The sequence below is a fragment of the Pteronotus mesoamericanus genome, unplaced genomic scaffold, assembly GCF_021234165.1.
Source record: "Pteronotus mesoamericanus isolate MK-2021 breed Mesoamerican mustached bat unplaced genomic scaffold, CSHL_Meso_final contig_246, whole genome shotgun sequence".
Lineage (NCBI taxonomy): Eukaryota > Metazoa > Chordata > Mammalia > Chiroptera > Mormoopidae > Pteronotus > Pteronotus mesoamericanus.
This window is the reverse complement of record NW_026555104.1, coordinates 9,525,187-9,551,196: the sequence shown is the minus strand read 5'-3', so window position 1 is coordinate 9,551,196 and position 26,010 is coordinate 9,525,187. Positions and strand designations below refer to the sequence as shown.

The 26,010-nt window shown below is 37.9% G+C and overlaps 1 protein-coding gene across 2 annotated transcripts; it reads right to left on the bottom strand.

Annotated features, from left to right (window-relative positions):
• Positions 1–790: 790 nt before the first annotated feature.
• WSB1 (WD repeat and SOCS box containing 1) lies at positions 791–16,234 on the bottom strand. 2 transcript variants are annotated; one of them, XM_054573173.1, is made up of 9 exons: positions 15,909–16,234; positions 10,840–11,008; positions 9,656–9,924; positions 8,203–8,334; positions 6,479–6,579; positions 4,050–4,222; positions 3,432–3,545; positions 2,292–2,399; positions 791–1,991 (listed from the first exon to the last, which is right to left on the bottom strand). In XM_054573173.1, the coding sequence occupies exons 1-9, from the start codon at positions 15,946–15,948 to the stop codon at positions 1,832–1,834; spliced, it is 1,266 nt and encodes a 421-aa protein (XP_054429148.1). In that variant the 5' UTR covers positions 15,949–16,234; the 3' UTR covers positions 791–1,831. The 2 variants fall into 2 exon arrangements, with proteins under 2 accessions (XP_054429148.1, XP_054429149.1); XM_054573174.1 differs by lacking the exons at positions 791–1,991; positions 2,292–2,399; positions 3,432–3,545; positions 4,050–4,222 and adding an exon at positions 4,265–5,581.
• Between the last annotated feature and the right edge of the window lie 9,776 nt (positions 16,235–26,010).

Here is a 26,010-nt window from a genome sequence, read left to right as displayed (position 1 = left end):
AAATGATGTAATGGTGTGAAGAGTAAGTAATGTATCTTTAAAATTATAAAGTGATATATTACAAAATAAAAAGCAAAACAAAAAAAAAATCGCAACAGGTTTAGAGATACTTTTGTGCTTCTTTTTGCAAAATATAGGTGAGCCGACAGGTGTGGCTCAGTTGGTTGGAGCGTTGTTCCACAAAGTGAAAGGTTTCCAGTTGATCCCCCAGAGCACAGGAATCAGTCCAGTCAGGATGCAATCGAGGTTTCTCTTTCCCTCCTCCTCCTCCCCTCCCCCCATCTCTAAAAATAAATAAATAAATAAAATCTTAAGTAAATAAAATATAGGTGATTCTCAAGAAGTAACTGGCAAATTTTCCACTGGCTTTCAAATTTATAACCTACATCCATATACACCATCAACAGAGCCAACTCTTAAGAACTTCCAAGTAATTTCTTAGTGGAAATAATCAAGTCCTCATGAGCACATACAACTAATAAAAGATTTTACTTTTATTTCTATTTTGCCTCCTCAAAGTGCCCGCATCACTAGATTTTTCTTACAGCTATTTTAACCAGGTAGGTTTATTATAAGCCTATTAGTTCCCCTGAAACATCCCATTTTCCTCTACCTCAGCAGTTATTTTCCTTTGTTCTAGAGTTTTTAAAACAAGAATTACTGCAACAGTGCTCCCAAAAGAAACCAATGTAAACATTAAATTCATGAAGCACTAACTCTAGCCCTTGTGCTACTACTTCACAACCTTTCTCGCTTATTTTGCTAGTGGTGCTCAATCAATCCTACAGTGGAGACAGACAAGAAGCATTAAACCTTCCAACATATTTAAGAAACATTTGCAGAAGACAGTGATTTTTTTATGTCTTTAATTAAAAAAAAACAAAAATATATAATCAAGCATTTTACATAATACATACATTTCTTAATATCTGCAGGTAAGATAAATAACAGAAGGCAAAAGCAGGTATACTGTATTGCTTCTTTGGTAAGTCACCAGTATTATCCCCTGCAGAAACATAGGATACGTGTAAAAACAAACAAAACACAAAACCATGGTCTTAAAATAACTGTCCCTTAATACAAACAACAAGATACTTAGCAGGAAAATAATACAGTAGATGGATTTTCAAACTGACTGCAGTTCATAATACTTTATACCACAGGGGTTAAAGTAACAAGCTGCTTTCCAGAATAAAGGTCTGCAGCAGTAGTTTGGGGGCAGGGGGAGGAGACACACTTTTTCTAGTTATATCCTGGCTGTTTTTAACTGAATGATGTCACATTCAAACTCACCCTCTCAGATGCCATTGTAAGGAAAACAAAATCCATTCCCTATACAAAAACTTTGTGTTACTTACAAGTCAGTTTTCTGATTCCCCCCACCAGATACACATTTTATATGAGGCAATTCAGCTTTCTTAAGTCAATATTTACCATCTAAACACAGTATCCTAGAATAAAAAAAAATTTCCTTCCACTTTACAGCAAAGATACATAATGTGGCTCTACTAAAGCAATATATACATGTCAAAACTAAAGATCAGAAAAGCAGAAGAGTCCGTTCAACACATAGCAGCTTATATCTAAATATGTACATGTATGTATGTTTCACAGTTAAGTTTTAGGAAAAAACTGCATTTTCTATGTTCAGAGATATTTCTCCTATAGTCTATAAATAATATTTTAAAAACTGATCAACACACAGTACAAGAACATATCAAATTAAATAAATCTTCTAAACCTTGAAAAACAGATACTTGAAGTCAGTAAAGCTTGAGGTTTGTGTAAAGTGTGCTCTGTCAGTCCCTACTAGTAGGGAAGGCAGAGTCCTCTAAATACGATAGGAGAGAAACTCCAACACTTTGGAAGGAATCGGCAGCTCCTGGACTTGTTGGGTGGGCATCACTCTCCGGATTGACATACGACATAAATGCTGAAGGCTAGGGATCTGCCTTGGAGTGGCCCAAAAATACACACTTCCATCATGTGTCCTAAACAGAAACAAACAGAAAAAAAATCACAAGCTCAGTCACAGGAATACATGTATTTCACCATCCCACAGTTCAAACAACTATCATCCAAAGCTGTGTATTAAGAGTCACAAACTACATGTTAAAACCTAATTAAGGAGACACAACCAATGATCATGATGTCCTTTATGACCAAGCAATAGTTTTATAAAGAGCCTTATGGAAGATTTACTGATAATAAATACTGGCTGCTTTGACTAAAGACTACCTGAAACTGTGTCTTAAAAACAAACAAACAAAAAAATAGAAAAACAGATTTACCCAGCAGCTAAAACACTGCCATCAGTAGAAAAGGCACAGCAAAGACCATTGCTCAAAGGTGCAATTTGTACTGGATAATCCTCATCAATTCTCCAGAACCTCACCATTCTGAAAAGGAAATAAATTGTCCAGTAAGTATGTAGTAGGAAATCTAAGGTAAAGGCAACTTTTAAAATTGAGAAAGAAATCCCACATGTTCTGAGTCACAAAATAGTACATTCACACAAATCACTGCAGAAAGCAATTCTGTAACTTGCTTTATAAAGTATTGTATAGTCTATATACATTGTGATTTGGGTCAACTCACACTTAAAGAGACTATAATACATGTCTGTCCTTCCTAGTTCAGATCTATAATGCTCATAGCCGAAAGCTTTCTCCTTTTTTCTTACATTTAAAATCCAATACTTGATCTTTTTTACCATTATTCCAAGACATTTATAAAGCTTTTTCACCTAGGTAGAGGACATCTAGGAATGGCAGAGAACTGACACGCAGAATTTATCGAAGCAAACAGGAAGACAATGATTATTGGCAAATAAAGAATCTGTGAGCTAGCCTAAAAGCTAATTAAAAATCTACCCAGTTTGCTTGAACTAGCTAACAAGGAGCACAGGGAAAGGCATGCATTATCTTTAGTTTACATGCATACTACTCGGGTCAATGTGCTTTTCTTTTTTTAATCCTCACCCAAGGATATATTTATTGATTTTTAGAGCAAGAGGTAGGGAGGGAGGGAGGGAGACAGGGAGAGAAGTACTGATGTGAGAGAAAAGCATCAATTGGTTGCCCCTGTATGTGTCCCAACTGGGGATCAAATCCATGACCTAGGTATGTGCCCTGACCGGGAAATAAACCCACAACCATCTGGTGCATGGAATGATGCTTCAACCGAGCACCCTGGCTAGGGCCGGGTCAACATTCTTTAAGACACACCATCTTTCAAGATCTTGTCTAGAGAATGAGACACTAAAACTGCAGACAAGGTTTTTCCCCTTTCTTTAGCCATAAGAATGTTTTCATTAACTAGAAGATGAAAATAAATCTTTAAAAGACAATAATAAATAGGTCAAACTGTAATTCAAAATAAATCTTTAAAAGACAATAATAAATAGGTCAAACTGTAATTCACACACTTACTTATCATCAGCGAGGCTTGCAATATGCAGTCCATCGTGACTAAAAGATACAGACCGTACCCATCTGTCATTTGCTCCTCCAGCAAATATTGGAGTAGGTGGGGGAAACATGTGCCTGAGGTAAAAATACAGTGAAAATGAGAGTCACTTCAAGAAATAAACTTCCCAGGTACAAAATACACCTGTCTTTGAGTAATGTATAAAGTGGCCTTAATGAATACAACTAAGACCTGAGAGGAGCTGATATATCCAAATTAAATGAAAGGAATCTAAAAAGAATTACTAATCTCCTTTTAAGAATGTTATATAAGGCACTAAAATTAAGTCCAACTTGAAACTATTTTTTCCAGCATGAAACTCTAAATGTAATTATCCCTTCTACAGAGTCATGTACTGTTAAATAACAAGATCGGTATAAGATAGCCAAGTTTACTTTTAGAATTTATATTTAACGCTTTGCATTATCCAAGGAGTTAAATAATAACAAAATTTTAAATTACAATAGATGACAATTTTAGGTTTCATATGTTAGTGATTGTAATCATTCATGTAATTTCTTAAGTTATATACTGACAGCCAGAGATGAACTACAGACTAAAATAATCCATACTTTACCCACCCAAATTCCATCAGAATGTCTCCTGTATGTGGATCCCAGATATATACTCGAGTATCATAAGATGCAGTAGCCAGTAATGCTCCATCAGGAGAAAAGTCACAAGCTACAACATCGTGGTGATGTCCTTCTAGTTTCCGTATCATGGTATATTTATCCATATTCCAAAGGAAAACCTGCAATAAAAAGTAAAATGTTATAGCTTCATTCAGATACACAGAGGTCAAAATGGCACATCTTAAACTAAAACTGCTAAATTTAATTCAGATATTAAATTAAACATTACAAATTATGGATAATTAAAAGAATATGCTCAGTGTCGTAGATTAAAAATCAGTCTTTAAGTTAATTAAAGTAGACATGCAAATTCTATTTAAAATGTTTCTGTTAAATGTTAATTAAAATATAAGCCTAAACATAAAAAAGGCAGTAACCACAAAAGTTATACTGAATCCACTTATTCCAAAAACTAATTAACTAAAATATACAGAAATAAATAGGGTTAAGTACTACAAACCCTCTTCTTTTTCTTCCAGAAACTACCAAATTTAAAAAAATATATACAGACAGAAAATGTAAGGTTAACAAATTGTTACTCCATTGGCATCTCCCTTTGAGATAATCACTTGTTTACAAAACGCTTGGGTCACCAACGTGAGCCTAGGAAGAGAAACAGATACTGCAAGCAAAGAGAATTTTCACAGCCAAATGAAATTTCTTTGGCAAACAACAAGGATGTTAAACCACATTACAAAATGAAAATGCTAATTTACAAAAATAATACAATTAACATTTCTGTGAATCAAGATTTGCTAATCTTATATTTCCCAAACTGACCACACAATCATTAGTCATTTTAAGTATAAAGCATTTAAATTACTTTAGTAGAAGTTCACATATAGTTTTAGCTTCTAAAATCGGTAGTTAGACTGTGCAGAAAAGCTCTAAACATAATTGTTTATTGCATCCATACAAAATGTGAGCTTGGAGGTTTGACAATCCTAGTAAGACAATCTCTCCTCCTCTTGAGATAAAGCAATCCTTTGGCTACATTATTTTTTTTTTTTTTCTGCACAGACACAATATATTACTTCCAAAGAAAAAAACCAGAGGTTTTAAATTGGATCAGACTTAATTAAGTTATCTCTACCATCTCAAAGAATTCCAAAAAATAGTACAGAGAAACCACCTGAAAGCCAATTACATTACATTAAACTGGTTTCACATGTCAGACTCCCAATTCCGTCAAACTGGAAGATCAATTTACTTGGAGGAGTCAGTGGGTTTCACTGGGGGAAATTATTTTAAAAAAGAAAAAAAGAAAGAAAGAAAAGCAGAAAGTGGACATCGACCAGCACCTGTGTTACGTACAGTACACCTTGCAGCCGAATGCAAGGTTACTTCATCCTATGGTAAAGGTCGCCCCCAGCCCGGTAGCCAGAGATGCCACTCTTTCTGCCCAGCTAACACCATTGTGCGCCTGTGTGCGAGTGGTGCCAGCATAACCTCAATCACACCAATATTGCTGCCACCACCTGTGACAGGGAAAGCAAGAAGCATATGGAAAACACACAGCCTAAAATAGCAATGTCAACATCTAGCTTTGTCCTTCTTATGATTTTTAAAGAACTAAACTAAATTTTTTTTTCTAAACTTCCAACATTTTCAACTATCATTTTAACATACTTCTTGGCTAAGTTAAATGCATTTTAATCAGCCTCCCGCCTCCCCATTATTTCAAAGTGTATTGTGATCATCACATGTATTTGGACTTCAACCCTTTTCATAAATATCTAAAGCTAAAACAATCCTTTTAACTATACTAACTCAGAAGCTGGTAGACAACTAGAGAGTTCATCAATAAGCATAACTCTCTTAAAAGTCACTTTATACTTAATCTGTCTACAGGTATACTATGCCTGCCTGTTAGGATAAGACAGACCGTATCAAATTTCTTCTATAATTCACTCTAAAACATACATGAGTGCTATTTTCATTTTTATTCGATTTTTAAGTTACTTTTTTTCAGTTAAATGTCCAGGACCAGCTGGGACTCAAACTTTTTTAAACAGCAAACTGGACAAAAAAATAGAACAACAAAGAAGAAAATTATTAGCAAGGGAATGTCTCAACATTTGTACTGTATCTCTTCTATAGCATATAAACTTTCCTAGATCTTAGAAAAAATAAATTTGACAAACCCCTTACTTGCTGAATAGTATCTCTAACTAAAAAGCAATCCAATTTCTCACTTCACAATTAATAACTATATTTAATTTCCCTCATGCAAATTTTCCCCCATCACAAAATAAAGCATTTAAGATATTCATGACACCGAGCACAGACTTAATAGGTTACTTAGATTTAAAATGATTATGCACACATTATTATAATCCAATTCAAAATAAATGTAGAGGAACTTCGACACATACTGCTTTACTGGCTCCCACTGAGCAGAGCATGGAAGAGTCAGGAGAGAATGCACAGCTGTACACCCAGTTCTGATGGCCCCTCAATACTTTCATCATGTTTCCTGAACAAAAAGAGATACCCACATTAACCCTAGAATCCACTTCAAATGAGTATCATTAAAAAATGGCAAAATTAAAGAATTACAAACTTCTATAGTAGCAGTGATTTATCTATAACAGGGGTTTGCAATGCATACATTATTTACTCATTTTTGTAACTGAAATTTTATTGAAATTTAATTATGCCAATTTGTTTGTGTTGTGCTCCAACGGCAGAATAGAGTAACTACGGCAGTTACCTGGCCCTTAGAGAAAAAGTCTGCTGACCCTTCATTTACAGAAAACAGACTTCTCTTGGTCTAATCCCTTTACGTTCTACAAATAAAAAAGAACTGAAACAAAAGGTTGTGACTTAATGAACATCTTCAAAATTCCTTTCCACCCTTATTTCTTTCTAATAACCTACATTCTACTTCCAATCCCCTGTACATTATACCCAAAGCACAAAATTATGGCTAAGTATATTTTAACGTAGTTTTACAAATATTTACTGAATACCTACTACATGCCAGGCAGTGAAGACTCAACTGTGAACAAGACAAAGTCTCTGCTCTCTTGGAGGTTACATTTTACTGAGTCTCCACTGTTAAAACATATGCACACAACTGAAAAATATGTTGAGAAAGCAAGTACTCTTTGATATGCAAAATACAAAAAATTTAATTATCAAACTGTTTTAACTATTGGGATCCCTTAACCCTTCAACAGCTGAGCAGTCAAGAGACCTGATAACATGCAGAGGAGGTACCTCATGGTTTGATAATAGTAACATATTTTATTAGGCAATGGTTCCATCAGCTGGAACAAGCCTCCAAATCTAAGAGTTTTGCTCCCTACTACATTCTGTTTAAGCTACCTAACTAAGCAAGCCTGTCAACTTCCACCTTGAGGCTGTTACAGAACTAGTAGATCTTATTTAAATACAAGGGTTTAATTAAAACTGTAAACTCTTTCATTACAGGCTAAGAAGAGGGAAGAGATACTCTCTATGGTCCTCTCAAACAAGGTAGATTCTTCATAATTTTATTAGTAAGCCTCACAATTATCAAGGTTTCAGAAAAATCTGAGTACTTGTCACTGACATACTTTTTATTATATTGAAGGGCAAATCTACTTTTCATAAGGTAACTTCTTTCTTAACCTATCCAATGTAATATTATGCTTAACAGCATTTACATGTTATAAATTCTGGTGTACAAGTCACATTTTGACCTAAATTTTATTAGATCACTAAGTTATATCTGTTTGTTATTCAAGGTCTACTTAAATTTTTACTAAGCAAATGAAGTTAATAATCCTCCCTAAGACAAGAAAAAAACTAACAGATCAGTTCATATAAAACCCTAAAACTGATCTAGATTTTATCCTCAAATAGTTGATTCCTATCTGTGTGGTTAGTTTCTGAATAATATTAGATTGTTTGCTTAGAGTAACTGCTGACTCCTATTCTGGGTCACATTTATGGTTTTGTTTGATCTATACAAAGAAGGGGACCAAAGGACTAGAGAAAAGGAAACTGATCAGAATGCCACTGTTAAAGTCAAATGCCCCAGAGAACCCAATACCTCTCAGTGGCAATATCAAAAAACTTAAATCTTTTTCACAGCCTGGAAAAAAAGACATACCATCATCTTTCAGGTCCCACACTCTCAGAGTTTTGTCTCTTGAAGCTGACACCAGGATCAAGCTCCCATCTGGAGCAAAAGTTAAATCTCTGACCACTTCAGTATGATCTACCAAATTAAGGAGGAGTTTTCCTAAATGAAATGGGGAAAATAAGACAATGTTAATAATTTTTATCAGCTTCTATTTTATGAGATAGTGTTCCTCACCATTTAAAAACATACTTGAGCATCTCTTTAGCTTACCAAGTGTAAAATGACTTATTAATTCTTTTACTATTACCTTTAAATTTTCAGTATTTACGTTGTTCTAAAATGAATTATTTCCAGGATAGCAAAGCCTACATTTATTAGAAAAAATTAAAAGGGAATTCTTGAAATGTGCACAAACTCCTGGATCAAGTTAATTTAGTCTCAAGAAAACCTACATTATTGTCATTTTAAAATCTTTGTAGAGTATGATTTTAAAATATAAATCAAAATTTTCCTTGGCCTTGGGATTACTAATGGACTGTCAAGCTCTCCAAAAGATGCACATTATCCCACAACAGCCTAAGTTTTCAAACATAATCTCACTGAAAAAGATGTACTTTATTCATAGTATTTTAAGAATTTTGTTTTCTATGAACATATATGTGCTTAAATTTTTTCAAGTATTTAATTGGATTTTATTACTCATCACCACTGAACGTATCACCTGCTGTGTTCTAATGTACATGTTTTAATGCTCATTTTTAAAAATCTTTCAAATTTTGAGTACATACTCTCAGCCAAAAACTGTTTTAGGTAATGAACAACATATTTACTTTTAATTGCCCAAGGAATAGAACTTCTAATCCTATCTAGTTAAACATCACTAAACATCACTAAAACTTTATAAGGTTTCAAGGGTCTCCAGCCCGTGGGCCGCATGCGGCCCAGGATGACTATGAATGCGGCCCAACACAAAATCATTAATTTACTTAAAACCTTTTTTTGCTCATCAGTTTTTGTTAGTGTTTGAGTACTTAATGTGTGGCCGAAGACAACTCTTCTTTCTGCATGGCCCAGAGACACCAAAAGGTTGGACGACCCTGGTAGGTGATTGTTGAAAACCATGTTTGCCTTGAAATCCGTAAGCTATCTATCACTGAAAATATGTAAGAAAACGTCCTGCTATTTGAGTCAAACTTAATTACTATTTATAAGTGTTAATTAAAGAAACATTCCTTAGATATGCCCTTTCTGTTGTAATATGCTGTGATAGCCTCTGAAGAGTGATCAAGCAGTGTGAACTCTTATTATCCTAAACTAAATCCACAGTTGAAGATGCTATTCAGGCCAATTATAAAAACACATTGCACCAATTCTTGCTTTTCAGTAGGCAAAAGTTCTCAAACCATACACTCTACTGCCTATGAGCAACACCCCACATCATAAAATAATCCAGTCTGCTTTTAAAATTGTGACTCCATACCTGTATATACATCCCATATTTTGATACGCCCGTTGTTTAACCCTGTGGCAAGAAGTAGCTGATCTTGTCCAAATTTGAATCGATGCCATTCTATATTTACACAGCGACTCTGTTTTTCTGGAACTGAAGATCCAAAAGCAAGACTCCACACTATATCACCACAGTCTATAATATGTTCACGGGGCTTATTTTTCTGAGCACCATCACTATTTTGTCTTGACAATCTCAAACTGCTTGAATTAGTGATATTCTTGGTGCCATGCAAGAGACTGCGGGGGGGAAAGGGTCAGACAGAAACCTAGTTATTATTTATTCAGAATTCCTGTGGATATGAAATGATGTTTGTTAAAACAACCTCAATATTATCATGATACTAAATAACAACAGAATCCTATAAATGGGAAGGGGAAAGTTGTCATTAGCTATGAGGGCATGACTAAATAAATTCTCAGTGTTTGAAATGAGAGGAAATTCAACAATAAAGTAATTTGTTTCAAAATTTTCTTTAAAACCACTGTATAAATTAAGACCTTTACCTACATCAAGTATAAACAAGGAAAAAACAAAAAGAACCTGAGAAGATATTGTGAAGCCAACACCAGAAAATTTCCTTGGGGCGGGGGGACAAACCCATAATAATCAGTGGTTTCCCATAGTTTCTACACCTAAAGGAATATGTAACAAGGATACTAATAAATTTAAACACAAAAGTCAACTAGACACAAAAACAGGGGAAGATTAAATTTAGTATGATACATTTTAGGAAAACTTTCAACAAATATCCAAACTCAATTAAACCCAAGCAGAGGCTAAGTACATAAAAAGTAATTACATGATCTATGCACCTCTGTTATCTAATAAAATGTTGTGAAATCAAAAAGCATCACATAACAAAGGTTACCTGACCTGGCACAAATAACACTAAACCAAGGCACAATTAATCTGCCTTTTCATACACAGAAACACTTATTTAAAAATACAAAGGATCTGACAAAGTATCCTATAGGAAATAATAATACTTCCCACAAATTTTCCAATATATACATTCAGCTTATGATAAAATATATTTGCAAGTCTATAAAAGAAAATGTCTCATATATCAAAATCTTTTTATTACTCCACACACAGAGAAAATAGGAAATTCTACAAACAGATACATAATACAAAAAAGAAAAGTGTCTTACAAGTTCTTAAGGCACTGGGACCACGGAACAAGCTTTACTGTACAATGTCCTTGGGACCACGCGAAGTACGAACCATCTGGAGCAAAAGCAACAGTCCAATTCTCACGACCACATTTCTTGTCAAAAGGAGCTGCTAGAGCTAAAAGTTCACCTATAGTGCGTGATCTCACTAAAAAGAAAAAGAAAGGATATTATATATAACCAACAATAAATTTGATACTGCCTTCATATTACTTTGCAGCTTATTCAACTCGGTTAAGTATTTTTCCCATTTTCAGATATCAACAGAATGAGTTCTGCTTTCTACCTTTTGAGGGGCCATAGCTGGTATGAAGACCCCTTAATGATAACATCTTCAAGTTTTGGCAAAGTGAGTTTCCTAAAGTTTTTTAAAGCAAGAGCCTTTTAGAAAGTTCAATTAAAAAAAAAAAAAAACAACTGGTCAAATACTACTACTGTAATGATCAATCACGGCTAGCAATTACTGAAGTCCTGATGTTTGCATTCCCTTATGTTTTCATCACATTATTCACATTTAAAATGTAAGAGACTAAAGATCCTTTGCAAGAAAAGTTTCTTCCAAAAAATCTGTAGCTTTCAAAAACCATAAACCACCATACAATACATTACATCATTACTCAAAGAAAAGCACTATAAAATGGTCTTTTTTAAACATGAATATTCTTATCTTTTTCAGATCCAGGTTACAAAAAAACCCTCAGAACTAGAAGGGACTTAAAGATTATCTAGTCCAATCTCTCAACCAGTGCTTTAAATGCAAACATTTGTGATTCTTCAACAGCAATCCACAAGCATCTTCCTAAGGGGTTACAAACTGACTCCAAAATGGAAATAATTATTTTGGCTTTTGAAGGACAAAAACCAGACAATCCCATACATTTTTAATTTAATTAGGAGTACCTAAATTTAACATTCACAATAAAAGCTGGTATCTTAACAGCGAATACAGAGATTTTTATTTTGTTTAACAAGCATCATCAACAAGTTCCTACTGCACATGTGTGCATGTATACTCCGCTAGAGTTTCCTCAATTTTGGGAAAGACTCTTATCAGCGTATCACCAGTGCTGTCTTGGGTTGGTCTTACTTTCAAAGTTTGTTATTTTTCCTTCTTAATTATAAGTTACTGTCAAGTTTAGTTTCACTATTATCTATTTTGTTGTCAGTTGTCTGGTCATCACTACAGTGTATTTTTATGTGTTTGGCTCATGCTTTCCAACAACTGAACTTCAACATACTGTATGTAAGTACTGCAGTTCAAATAAGAACCACTTACACTTCCCTATTGCTGGGACAGATACATAAACCCCAAAATGTACTTGTTCAGTGACACTTCCAGTCTCAGTGTCACTCCATCACAGCTAGTGTAGCACCTGTCATGACAGGTGCTCAGTAAATATTTATTGAATGAATATGAAAGCACATGTATAAGTTCTCATTCTTAAGTGATTTAAATATTACATTGCCCAATACTTTCATATATCAACATATAAGCTTTGGTTTAAAAGGTAAACAAAACTGAGACCTATTTTTCTATGATATTCATAAATATGAATACCTAATAAGGCTCTCATTCTAATTTGGTGCAGCTGAGATTATCAGAAACTTTCCTTTTCATTACTCAAAATCTTCCTCCTTGCCACTCCAACCACTCAGTCCAAATTTTGACCTAAAAGGAGAATAAGCCTAATCCTGCTCTCACATGACATTCATATGTTGAAGACAGCTATGACATCATCAACTATATCTATTTACCAGGCTAAAATCTCTAGTCCTTACAATCATTCCTTAGATTACACTGAGAGGGTGGTTAACTCGCTGTCACACCCAAGAAAGTCCATTCTCCATCTTCACCTTCATCACACTTTTCTGGGTCAACTTCAGTTAATAATTGCCCTCCTAGAAGTGGCACCCAGGACTAAATGCAATACTTCAGATGTGGCTTAATCAAGGCAGCAGAACCCCCAACCTATCTCCACCTCATCTACATCAATACAGCACAAGGTGACATTAACTCTGCTAGTAATAACATGACTTTCTTAACACAAAATTTATACAAAATCGGCAACCCTCATATGCCTGCAAAATGTTTGTTTTTAAATATACTAATGATTTTTGAAAGGGCTTGCTGCTCCATGTTTCCTTATACTCCTCCAAGCCCATAGTCTTATATAGTCATTCCCCTAGGGTACTCTATGTGCCTGGCCCCTGAATTTGCAACCCCTGCCTAACTTTTTTTTTTTAAAACTTGGGTTTCTGTTCAACCACATCTATCTTTTAAATCCATAAATTTCAGGAGGAAAAAAAAAAAACTCACAAGGGAAGCAATTTTTAAATTTCAACTGAGAAATGTAACCATTATCTTAAAAAGGAAAAGCCCCTGGTTAAACTAGATGAGTATACTTATGTAATTTCTATCTCAACAAAGAAGGCTACCCCTAGTATTCAACCTCAGAAACACCTGGTAAATTAGACTAGCATTCACCTTTCCTTTAACAAGCAGAAGCAAGACTAACTTTCCCACAGAACACTTTTTTTTTGGTTTGTATTTTCTTTCGGAATCCAAAATCTTTTAAATAACAAGGCAGGGTTTATTCTCTTCTTTTACCTTGGCCACAATCACAAAATTCCTCTTATATAGGGTAATTATAAGTTAACCAAAAGACTGGTTCAAATAAAACAAAGACAACAAAATAATAATTTAACATATTCTCGAATATAAATTCAAGAACTGGAGCCGCTATGTAAAAAAAAACCCTGCCAAATAAATGCTGTTACAAGTATTGAATTAATAACTACCTTATGTTTCTTTGCTTGTTAACAGGTACCAGTATATCAAATGAGCTTTTCAGTTTAATCAAATGAATTTAAGCACTCATTCAAATGCTTACCAGTACAATATTATAAACTAGCACAAGGTTTATAATAAAGTGCTTTGAAAAACAGTTTTTGTAAGTTAAACCTGTATTACATTATCTGCAGTGGTTTAATGCTGGTATCCTAAGAAATGTGTGACTTAATGAACTTGTATAAGGGAAAAGCTACCTGCCACAGGACCTCGGCTGTAAGATACAACTCTGCATTGTTAATACTATCTGTACAGTGCTGGTGCATCATCTGTCACTGCTGAACCAAGCAAACTAGATTTAGCTCCTTCTTCATATTCCCCCCTGCAACTCCACACCCAGAAAGGAGGCATCTGAGACAGTGCCTTGTGAAAGAGGGCAGTTACTCCCTGTCACAGACTTCTTTAATCACTAATGGAATTGTCTCTCTCCTCTTTCAGTAGTACTAGAGAACCCAAATAGCAGGTATAATATCCAAGAAAGTAGGGAAAGAGTAAGTCCTTACTGATAAAGACAAAGCTACACAGAGATACTAGTGTTTAACCCTGTACCCAAGTGATACCTGCCCCCCAGAAAAAAAGGTTAGAAAAGGCCAAAGTTCTTTTAACACATTGGCACTTCGTAAAATAACTTTATTATTATATCCAAGAAATAACAGAGACCTAAACATGCAAAAAAAATTTTAAAGGTTACTTAGTAGATGATTCTCCCTTCTACAGGTATGCTAAGAAGCCTATCCCTCAGAAGAGAAAACTGAAAAATTTCAAAATGGTTGATCAAGGTGAAGTAAAAATACAGATTAAAGAAAGGCAGATTGTTTGTCAGTGGTATTATGTGTAGGAAAAAAAAACCCACTGGACTGAAAATAAGAACTTTTCTGAGTTCCATGTTCCACATCAGGACATATTGACTAGCCCTAAAGTACAGTTCAAATAAAAACTGGACATGAACTGTTTTCTCTGCGAGTTTAAAAGTTATTAAAATCAGGGTTAAAGTTCTCTCCTAACCTGGCATTCAAGCTTATCCTTAAGAAAACTAAAGCCCAGAATTCTAAGCTGTCTCTAAACAAAATTTACCAACATACAGGACAGAGAGCATTTTGGCTTCTTCGGCTTCTCCCTTTCCCTACACACACCTCTTCCATGTATTTAGTAAAGCCACACATTTAGTTGAAGAACAGGGAAGTGCAAGGCTCCCTCCTTTTCATTTAACACAAAATTCAGAGCTGGTTTTTCGGGGAGAAGGGGGATGCTAAATCTGTTTTAATTTTTAAAATAAAAACTATATATTTCAGGTGTATAACACGATGACTTGATAAGTTCAATTTTTACTAAGTGTATCTATGAATGCTCTCCCCACAACCCCAAAAGCTGTTCCAGTTATTTTACCTTAAGAGAGGAATTTAAATGAGAGGTGCTTTTAACTGAGCCCCTGAGGTCTTGACGCACAACCTTCAAAATCGACTGCCCCGTCTGGAGCGCGGCAGAGCCAGCCACTAAACCAGTTTTCAAACAGCCTTTCAGAGTTCGCTCTCCCGTCCACCAGCTTTTCTTCTGTCACTCCACCCAACCTCTCGCTCCTCCCCGCTCTGTGTGCAGCAGAGATAATTCTGAGTCGTCCTGCCCTGAACCCGAACCACTCCCTGAACGCCACACCATTTTTTTTTTTAACTGCTTTTCCCAGGCTCCAGGCACGTCTTCCGTCGCTTTTCTCTTTAAAAGAGTAGCCCAGAACATACAAGTTTACTTTCGCACCGTAAATGTAAGAGCCCCCGAGACTTGCCCGGCACTTCCCTGTGCACACGACGCCCAGCCGCTGAACCAAGAAGAATCCTAGGATAATGGTCCCGTTCGCACGTCCGAAGAGTAAGGTGGGGTCCCCAGGGGTGTGCCCGGCCCGAGCCACACAGCTACCGGGGCCCTCACTACTCGACGCCCAGGTTCCCCTTGACCCTAACAGCTGCACACTGCCCCCCTCCGGGCCGGGCGCAGGGTAGGCGCTGCATCAATGAGGATCCCATGTACCCTCGCGACCCCCACCCGCGGGGCCGCTTCCTTCCAGTTCGCTCCAGGGCTTGGCTCCGGCTCATCTTACTTCCCTCAGATTCTGAAAGGTTTCCTCTCGAGCCTCCTCCGAGGAGCCCTGCCTCTCCGGAGCCCCACGCCCTCACCAGAACCCCTTGCCCACCGTCCCATTCCTCACCGATCTCTTTCTCGTTGACCCTCGGGGGAAAGCTGGCCATCTATGGGGCACCGTCTGATTCCGGGGACGCGATGCCGACGCAACGACCGACAGAGAAGGGAGCGGCGAGCGCTGAGGGGCGTGACGCGGGCTTGGTCCCTCCCGGTCCCGGGGACGCAAGGGAGGGGCGGGGGCGGTCGCGGCGGCCGCTGCCGACTGCCCCGGGGAAGCTCCGAAGGCCTCGGACCAAACTATGGAGTCAAACACAGACAATAGACCCAGGTCCCGGCCGCACGCGTACAGACCAAGACACTTCCTTCTATTCTGTCGACTGCAAACGAGACACTGGAGACAAAATGGCGGGCAGCGGGGGTGATATCAGGGATGTGGGGGGCGGGGTCTCATGACATCACAGCTCGAGGCCCCGCCTCCCGACGCTCGGGACGTGACGGCCTCTGCTAGGCGCCCGTGCCCCTGCGGAGTGCGCGCGCGGGCGTCGTCTGGCGGGAGCCGATCCCCGCGAGCAGGGAGCGCGCGGAGGCGTAGGCGGAGTTGCAGCCGCAGCTGCAGCCCAGCCGAGGCCGGAACTCTTAAGTAGGAACCTACTGACTGGGGCGCTTAAGTCTGTCGCGTTTTCCCGGCGGTGGCCCCTAGCATGGTATTTAAATGCCTTTGAAAAGCAAACCCTGAACTGTAGAATACATATTAGCCCACAGCTTAAAGATTGCATGGAATTTAAGCTAGACGAATTGAAAAAGACCTTTCAGATTTTTACTCCGTTTGGTCACCCCGCAGCCCCCAATTGCCGGGGAACCGGAGGTTTGATACACTGATGAAAAAAATGAGATCAGAATGAACGTCGGTCTGCGCCGCTCGTCAGGCCGCGGTGTTCTGACGGGGCCAGCGGCTTCTCGGAAGCACCGCGGTGGCCGCGTCGTGAGGAGCAGGGGAGCCCGGGCCTGACGGCGTCCCGCCCCGCCACCGGCCGCCCCGGCTGCCTTTGTGCTGGCTGGTCGCTGCAGCGGGGCCTGTCCCCGGGCCGCAGCCGGGCTGCTCAGCCCGGCGCCCTGGCCTCGGACCAAGGCTGACCCCACCCGTCAGCTCAGAAGCGGCCCTTCCCGCGCCCGAGGTCTGCGCCTTCGGGAGGCAGCTCCTCACACAGCGAGGCTCATGAATGTGCCCGTGTCTGTCAGAGCCAAGTTGGTGCCCGTCGGCAAAGGGCATACTTGCGTTTTAATGGGCCCTTGCGAGGACTGGAAACCGTGTTCCAAAGGAGGCCTTCTCAGGCTGGGAATTTCAAAAATGGTGTAGATGCGGGTGGGAGAAGAGGCGCATGGCCAAGCTCTTTGGGATTTCATATAACCACACGCGTGGTGTCTATTTCTTTTTCATTGCATGAATGATTATTCTTTCAATAGGGAAATGCCTAACAGCAGATATAACAAAATCATCTCCCCTCCTTTTTTTTTTATTAATCACTTAGTTACATTCAGACGAGACATTTATTAAAGGTTTACTCTGTGCCCGGCACTGGGGCTACTTGTTAAATATTTAGAGTAAAAAAAAATTTACTTTAGTCCTGTAGCTCATATACCAGCATTTCTAATTGTTTTAAGTAACGGCTATTACCTCTGTTTACTTGTACTATACCGTACAAATTCATGGAAAAATACTGGTTCTTGAACGTCTGTGAATTATTTTGGTGGCTTTTTCATATTATTGTTTAATGCCACTGTGGTTTATTTATTTTTGCTAACCAGCAGACCTCTTGATCATTTTCTCAACTGGCAAAGCATGACAGTGGAATGAGAAATTTTATTATTTGTGTACTCATTAACGATCATATCAAATATGTATTGAATCCACGCTACATGTTATACACTGTGCCATATAAATGCTTTTGTGGATTAACCCATTTAATGCCCACGATAGGATGAATAGTGTATTAACCATTCACATTTTACAGACAGTAACTTGACGGCAGTCACAGACCTCTGAAGCGGCGAAGTGCTAGATTTGCGCCCAAGCTTCCCTGACTGCCCTGCCCCACCCACTTCCATGCTACCTTGTCTCTCATAAACAAGACTTAGCTTGAAAAGCAAATAAATATCCTACATTTCATATCTATTTTTTTATTTTGAAGTTAAATCTGAATCGCTGTCATATCCCTTGCATATCACATAAAGTTGGAATTCTCCAAAGTTTAATCCTTGGCCCACAGCCTTTTTTCTGCTTCCATGCTCTCCCTGGCTTATGGTAACCTCTCTTTGGGGTTTAATTACCAGCCGTGTGTGAAGACTCCCAAATCCAGACCCGACTTCTTTCTGGAGCTTAAAATTTACATATTCAAATACTTCACAATATAGCTTAACATGTCAAAATTGGGTACATCCTCTTTTCTCCCAAAACTGCTCCAACCTTCTATATTCCCTACTTTAGAGATCATGTTCACCCAGTCAGTCCCCCAAGGCAGGAGGCTGGAGTATTCCTAGACTCCCCTCGCGTCTCTTACCCCCGTGTGGAATCAGTCAGTCCACAAGCTCTGCCATTATTTTCTCCTAAACTGTTCTGGAGCCTGCCCTCTCTTTTCCAACTCAGCTGCAACTATCCTTAGTTCAAGATATTATCATGTCATCTTTCTTAACAATCCTTTATAACCCCATACCTTGAGAAAACCCACCTTGGTGTATTTCCTTCTAGTCCTTTTAAAATTTACTGGCTGTGTGTCCTTGAGCAAATTATTTAGCTCCCTCTGCTTCAGTCTTCTCATCTGTAAAATGGGGATAGTAATAATATACTTCATAGTTTCAAAGATTGAGTTAATATTAAAAAAAAGCATTTAGAACAGGGCCTGACACAATGTCAAATACTAAGTGTCAGATACCTGTTAGATATGATTTTTGTATATAGTAATCCCAGGTAACCGCAAAATTGAATTATCAAGTTCTCATTAAAAATAAAGGATTGACAAAGAACCATAAAAATAGCATTAAAATATGTATTATACATATATGTATATAGTCCTGGTAAGCATTCATTTTCAAAACAAAGCTGACCTTATGACTAAAAACCCTATTCTTTGAATCTCATTCTTGACTTATTCAGAAAACATTGCTGATGTGTAGTTATTAAAAGCTGATTTACTCATAATTTTTATGTAGATATTTCTTTGAAAATTTTGAACCAATATTTGCTATCTTGACATACAACTTTTAAAAAATTTGCATCCTCCCTTATATTCTATTTCCTCACATCTCAACAAAATGTTGTAATTAACAGTCTGGCATTTCATATAGTTCATGTAGTTTTACCTCTTAAGGGTGTTTCGGGGTTTTTTTTCCTGTACCATTTTCTTACACTGGCAAGGAGGTACGTAAGTATAAGAGAAGGGGAGCAATAATGATTGAAATCTTTTATTGAAGGAAAATATAATCATGCATGTGTAAATAATTAGCATTTGCAAGATCATAATATAAAAATTTGTCTTGCCTTTTTTTATATTATAAAATAACATTTTCCTATATTGATTAAAAAAAACTTTTCACCACATTATTCTAGATAAACTTAACTTCATTTGGAGGTAAACTTGCTTTTCTCCTCCAGAATACATAATAATAGCTCAGAAAGGTGGGTTTCTCCTGTAATTAACTTTTCATTACTCATACAGACATTGTAGGTGTATTTCCCTTGATGTCATGAATGCATTCAGTTCCCGACATAGCCTTTTTTTGGGAGAATCAATATTCACCAAAAGTTGGAGCAATTCAAGTGGATTGCTGTTAAGATATGCATCTATACAGGTCTCTGAAGTTACAAACAAATCTCTAAATAAGAATTCTGGAGGATCTTATTTCTAAAACTATGCCTTGGTGAGAGCATACAGTGTCTCCTTCCTACAACTGAAGGAAAGCAATATTTACTTAATAACCAAACATGACTAAGATTTTTTAAAAACTAATAGATTTTGCAACAGGGGTTTGAAGCCAGTACCACCACCACCAGAAAAAAAAGCCACAACATCTAAAGTGCCAAATATTTTATTGTTCCTTAATATGGTTAAACTTCAAAGGTGAAAAAGATTGCCATAGTTTTGGGGTTTGTTTGTTTTTTTTGACTCTGTATTCACCAAGACCAAACAAACAGACAAAAGTTAGTAATATTCTGGAAAGTCCGCATGACTTAAGCAGTAGGAGAGTTGCTTGTTTGGTGTTTGTTTTTGCTTTTTGGAACTCTCTGCTATAGTTATTGTTACTGCAGCTTCCCCCAGGCTAAGTCTAGGCAAAGTCTAAAAATTCATCCAAAATTATTCAGGGCTTGCGTACAAGGGTTGGAGTTTCTAATCATGCATGGATTTGTGGAGTTAAGTCTGGTACTCTAGATTGAAGAGTATGGAATTTGCTCAGGATTTAGCTGGACAAGTATAATATAGACACATAAATATGTTCATTAATAAACAGTAATAGAGCCCTGGCCAGTGTGACTCAGTTTGTTGGGTGTCATCCTGCAAAGCCAAAGATCTCTGTTCAATTCCCATTTAGGTCACATGCCTGCGTTGTGTGTTTGGTCCCAGTTGGGGTGCAGAGGAGAGGCACAACTGATTGATGTTTCTCTCACATCAAAGTTTCTCTCCCTCTCTTATTCCCTCTCTTCCTCTCTCTAATAAAATAAGTAGTCTTCAAAAATATTGAAAATTATTAAAAATATACAGTAATAGATACTTTCATAATTCTGAAACATGCTGGAAAAATAATAGGGCCCAGAGAAAAATTCTGGTGGCTACCCCTTTGTCCGTGGTAGCCTTGCTGGGGATGAAATGTCTATTTATACCCTGTTATCTTATTTTTCACTTTTCTTCCTGACTTCTCATATTTTGTGGGGTGTTTTAAGAGTGTGGTATGAGCACAATATTAGCACTGGGTTTTCAAAGATGTATAATTTGATCTTAGTTTACAGCTATGCTCAAAATTGCTCGAAAGTGTAGAAAATGGTGCAGCCAGTCTAGATGTTTCTGCATCTATGTCTGAATCAGAATGCTCCTGGCAGCTCATAGGAAATTATCATATCTGAAAGAGAAAGCAGGAGACCCCTGTGTCCAGTGCTCTGTAGGATTGCTTTCATGTGCTTGTTGCTGAGCTAACCCAGTTCCATCCCCTTCCTCTCCTTATCCCTAATTTCAGGGCACTCACCTGTTGGCTGTGTCCTTTAGCTAAGTCCTTGACTTTCAGGAGAAATCTGTACAAAATGGAATATTCCACACTATACTGGGGATTTTCCTCCTATCAATCATTTTTCTCAGCTTTGAATTTTCATTTTTCTGAATGTTTTTATTGGTGACCCTACTATAGAGATTATGAGGGGAAAGAAAATTATCCTCCACATGTTACACAAAACAAAGATCTCTCTTACTTGGCTTCCCTCTATTATTTTGTTTCTTGTTTGGGAAATGCTTCCTGCTGCCTGGCTTTTTGGTCAGCCCTTCCCTTCTGGGGGCTGGGGGGCGGGGCGCGGTGCCGGGGCGGGGGCGGGGAGGGGTGGTGGGGTAAGGGGGGAAGGGCAACCACATTGGCTGGAATTTGAATCTTTCTCCAGGGGCCCCAGAGTATCCTGGGGACAGCTCGCCCGCTATCTCCACTCCACTCCAACTTCTAGCTTCCACTAGTCTATCTCGTCCCTGCATAATGGACTTGAATGTGAGACCTTCCTATTGATGCCTTTACTTGCTAGTTTATAGGCCATGGTTTTTTTTTAGGCTAAGGAATTTCTGACTGATTTCCAACACTCCTCCACATTATTTCTTTTGTATCTAGCTTGTCGTTTTGCTTTCTAAATTTGTTTTTTTCCTTTCTATGAAATAATTACCCTTGATATAATGGAAATGTTTCCTTTACTCAGTTGTAGGTTCCTGAGGGCCATGACATTTATCTTGGAATTATTTTTTAGAGCTTTGTAATAATTGGTGTTCAATAAATGTTTGTTGAATGGAATTGAATTGTATCTTTCCTCTAACTTCCTAATAGAGTATTTGAGGTTTATTTAGTAAGCAAGTGTTCCTATGACTTTCGTTACAAAAATAAAGATCAAATTAGAAAGTTTACTAATAGGAGAATTCAAAGATTGAGACACTTGTAGATTGAAGCCAATAAAAAACATTAATGACTTTGCTTAATTAATTTTACATGGAAAAATACATGTATTGAAAAGATCACCTCCAATATATAGTTAAAAGTCTTCAAGACTAAGCATTTAAACTAATTTCTCAGAGGTGTAGAATCATTTTCAGACTCATAGCGGGAAGGAGCCTTGGAGAACGCATCGGTGATGAAACTGATGTTTGATTGTAAAATGACTTTCTCACATTCATACAACTAGTTAGTGGAAGAATGAGGATGAGGCACAGTTCCGCTCATAGGAAGCTCAGCACTTTTCCTACTACACTCTAGCTTTTTTAGTGTAATGTAGTTATTTGTATCTGTGCCATCTCCCCAAAAAGGATCATAGTTAATGGAAGACAGAGGTCATGTCTTTTTTTCTTTATTTTTATTGTTTATGCTATTTTACTGGTCCCCACTTTTCCCCCTCTTCCCATCTCCACCCAGCCCCCGCATTCCTCCCTCAGGCCGTCACCATACCTTGTCCCTGTCCATGGGTCCTGCATATATGTTCTTTGACTAATCCCTTCATATTCTCTCTTCCAGTCTCCACCTCCCTGCTCCTACAGCTGTCAGTCTGTTTCATGTGTCTATGCCTCTGTTTCTATTTTGTGCATTAGTTTGTTTTGTTCATTAGATTCCACATATCAGTGACATGTGGCATTTGTCTGTCACTGACTGGCTTATTCCACCTAGCATAATGCTCTCCAGGTCCATTCATACTGTAGCAAAAGGTTTTATTTTGTTCTTCATGGAAAATAAAAAAGTATCATGCCTGGCAAATATAGCTGCCAAATACTAGGTGTTCATTTAACTCCCTGTGAATTAAGAATCACAAAATGTGATTCTTCATGGCCCCATGTTCATGACAAGCCACTCTTTATTTATTCATTAAATATTTACTAATTGCCTACCATGCCTATACTACCATGCTAGTATCAAAGTGAGGGTTAAATGAAGATCTCCTTTCAGCTTGGAGCAGATATTACTGTATGATGGTAAATATTGCAATTAGAAAGGAAAGGAAATGAATTTTCAGCTGATCTATTTCCTTTATATAGGCTCATTTGCATTTCATAGAATTTTAGTGCTAAAGGGAATTTAAGGTTATCTAAGATCCCATTGTCAGTAAATGTCAAAGCTGGGGCCAGAATGAATGTCATCTCCCTCAAAATCCAGTGTTCTTTCCATTATAAAAAATTCCTTCCTTCATTTTGCATTTTGGGAATAACATAATGCACTAGTTAAATTTATAAATATTAATAAAAAGGAGGTCCATATTTCTTCTGGATTAAATATCAAAATGCCTGAAGGGGGTGGGTATGGAGAGGAAATAGGGTAGAAAAACAGAGCCCTTGATTCCTAGTCAAAAGAACAGAAAATGCCCTAATCATCTGCTTCAAATTATAGGATATTAGAACCAGAAGTATCCCTGGAGACCACCTAAGCAAACCCTGTTAGTTTCCATTTGAAGACACTGAGACTCAAAGAAGTTCAAGTAACTTCAGCAAAGACACATAGTAAGTTACTACCAGAGACATGACTAGAGTCCAGGTATTCTGACTCCCTACCCACAAGGCCATTATTTCCTGAACTTCAGTTGTTTGCCTGAATCCACACTCTATTAGTACTTACTTGATATTTTATTTGTTAACTCGTTTTTAAAATTTAAAACTTTCTAATATGTAATGTATTTTAAAACTTCATTTTAAGAAGAAAATTTTTTTGCCCACTTCATAAATGGAAAACCAGTATTTTTTGCTATAATAAGAAGATAAATATCAAACTTAAAACTTGGAAAATATTTCTAAATTTCACCTAATTACTCCTCTTGTTGAAGGCATGGAACCTGAGGCTTACTTTCCCTTTTAAAGAGAGAAATAAGCAAGTGTCAGAGACCCAAAATGAGAATTACTTCTTGATGCAGTCAGAGACAATTGAAAATGGAATAATCTTCTATGTGTTTTAGGTTCTTTTATGGTACAGCTGATTTCTACCTCAAATCATTCTGTGTACTACCAGCAATTCACACCCCACATTTTGGGAAACACTGCCCTATCCAATAGTGGCATTTACTGAAAATTAGTTTGGACTCCATATTTTTATACTTGGGTAACTTTGTACTTTATAAATGTAAATTGTCTCTTATCCAACCTGTATCTTAAGAACATAGGTTGTTGTTGCCTTATCCCACTGAGGAATGAACTGAATTCCAGAGAGGTTTTGAGAATTATACCAGCAGTGATAAGATGACTGAGCCCAGGGGGAAATAAAATAGGAGTTTAAATTCCTGATAAAGATTTTGCCACTTTCCCCAATTTCTTTGATGTGACCTGGGAATCAAGGAGTTGTGCAGTCCAGGTTCGCTCCAACTGTCAAGCAAAAGGCTACGGAGGGTAGGGAGAAGGTTAGCCTTCTTTAAACTCTGTCTGGCCCTTGCCAGGTTAACTCATTTAATCCTCCCAGCAAATGTAGCCCCACTTTTGCAAATTCACACACTTATAGTAAGAGGCAGAGCCAAACTCCTCTTCCTGATTTCCTAAGCTCGAGTGCTTCATTGACACCACGAAGTTACCAATTTGGAGACCTGAGTGTTAGGGTGATTTTCCCATCAAATTGAAATGCGATACTGATCTAAAGATCAAAGGATCCTGAGCCATAATCTTTATCCCTTTTTGCCCAGTCATAGGTCTCCTTAGTTTTCCTATCACCTCACACAGGCTCCCAGTGGATTCATGTAGCAGGCTTCTCATTCCATCTCTCTTCCCTGGTACAAGTAACTGGATAAGTACAATTTGGCCCTAATTTATATTGCATCATACTGTTACATTATTAGAGCAGTGGCAAAATTTAAGAAATTGGTTTTAAAGATAGAAATTCCAAATTAATGCTGTTGATAATCAACATAAACTAGACTAATTTTTTTCATATGTAGAAATAATCCATGCTGAGAGATAATCGATAAATCATTTGACTTGGCTATCTGCAAAATCTCATTAGAAAGATTTTTGGCGGACAGGGGAGAGGATTCTGAGGGGGAACTGGTTGAAGGAATGTCATTAAAAAGAGACTGAAAGGGCCAAAACATGGGGAGAGAGGGGATCTTAGTAACCAGGAATTCAGAGGGACTTGGGGGCTGAGGAACAAAGTGTTGGGGGTTAGAGATGGGGATGGGGAGGAGAGAGGGGACAGGAGATGACAAAGGAAGAAGGAGAGAGACACTTTTCTCCTTTCTTCAGCTCCTTAGCCTGGCTGCTCTGCCGGCAGCAGCCCTTGCATGTATCACAGGGCCTTTGCACGTCCTTGTGCTGAGAATAGTGCCCTTAACCAGATAGAAAACAGAGCCTCATTGCTCCCATTTGCTCCCTTTGGACAATAGCTCTTCCAGCAGCCTGAGCCCTGGAGGACACGATCATCTCCTCACACATCAGCAGGTCGTCCATGGCCACAGCCTCATGCAACCTCCATGGATGCCCTGTTCTCATGTTGCTAAAGTCATGGCACTGCTGTCTTCCTGGCCCACTGAACCATATATTTTAATGCATAAGCTTTATAGAGCATCTGGGGAATACTTCCACATGTGGAAATAAGGGTCTGTCTTTCCTTTTGCTTATTGAAATACAGCACAGAGTTAATGGACCTATCTCACATGAGGAGCCAGCAAGTGACATATCCTCTTATATCTCAATGGCTTGTCTGATGCAATTATCGATTTTGGATAATCTGTCTATGATTCATTTCACCCTCAACATAGCTTAGTGTACACACACACACACACACACACACACACACACACACAGAATTCCAAAAAGCTGGGACTTGCTTTCATGTCAATGTCTTATAATATTTTAAAACCAGTAATTATTCTACCATTGGAGAGATTCCAGTTTGTTGATCTGTAACCTGAAAGCACAAAGAAATTATTTCAGAGTCACAGGGCAAGGCAAAGCGGTATTCTTGAGTCAGCTACAAAG

What these genes read in the sequence shown, in the direction of transcription:
- WSB1 (XM_054573173.1), bottom strand. Translation starts at nt 15,948, where the DNA reads ATGGCCAGCTTTCCCCCGAGGGTCAACGAGAAAGAGATCG. An exon ending in TCCCAGTGCCTTAAGAACTT is followed by an intron (nt 9,925 to 10,839) that starts GTAAGACACTTT and finishes TCCCCCCCGCAG; the next exon opens with TCTCTTGCATGGCACCAAGA. An exon ending in GACATTCTGATGGAATTTGG is followed by an intron (nt 3,546 to 4,049) that starts GTGGGTAAAGTA and finishes TTTTTACCTCAG; the next exon opens with GCACATGTTTCCCCCACCTA.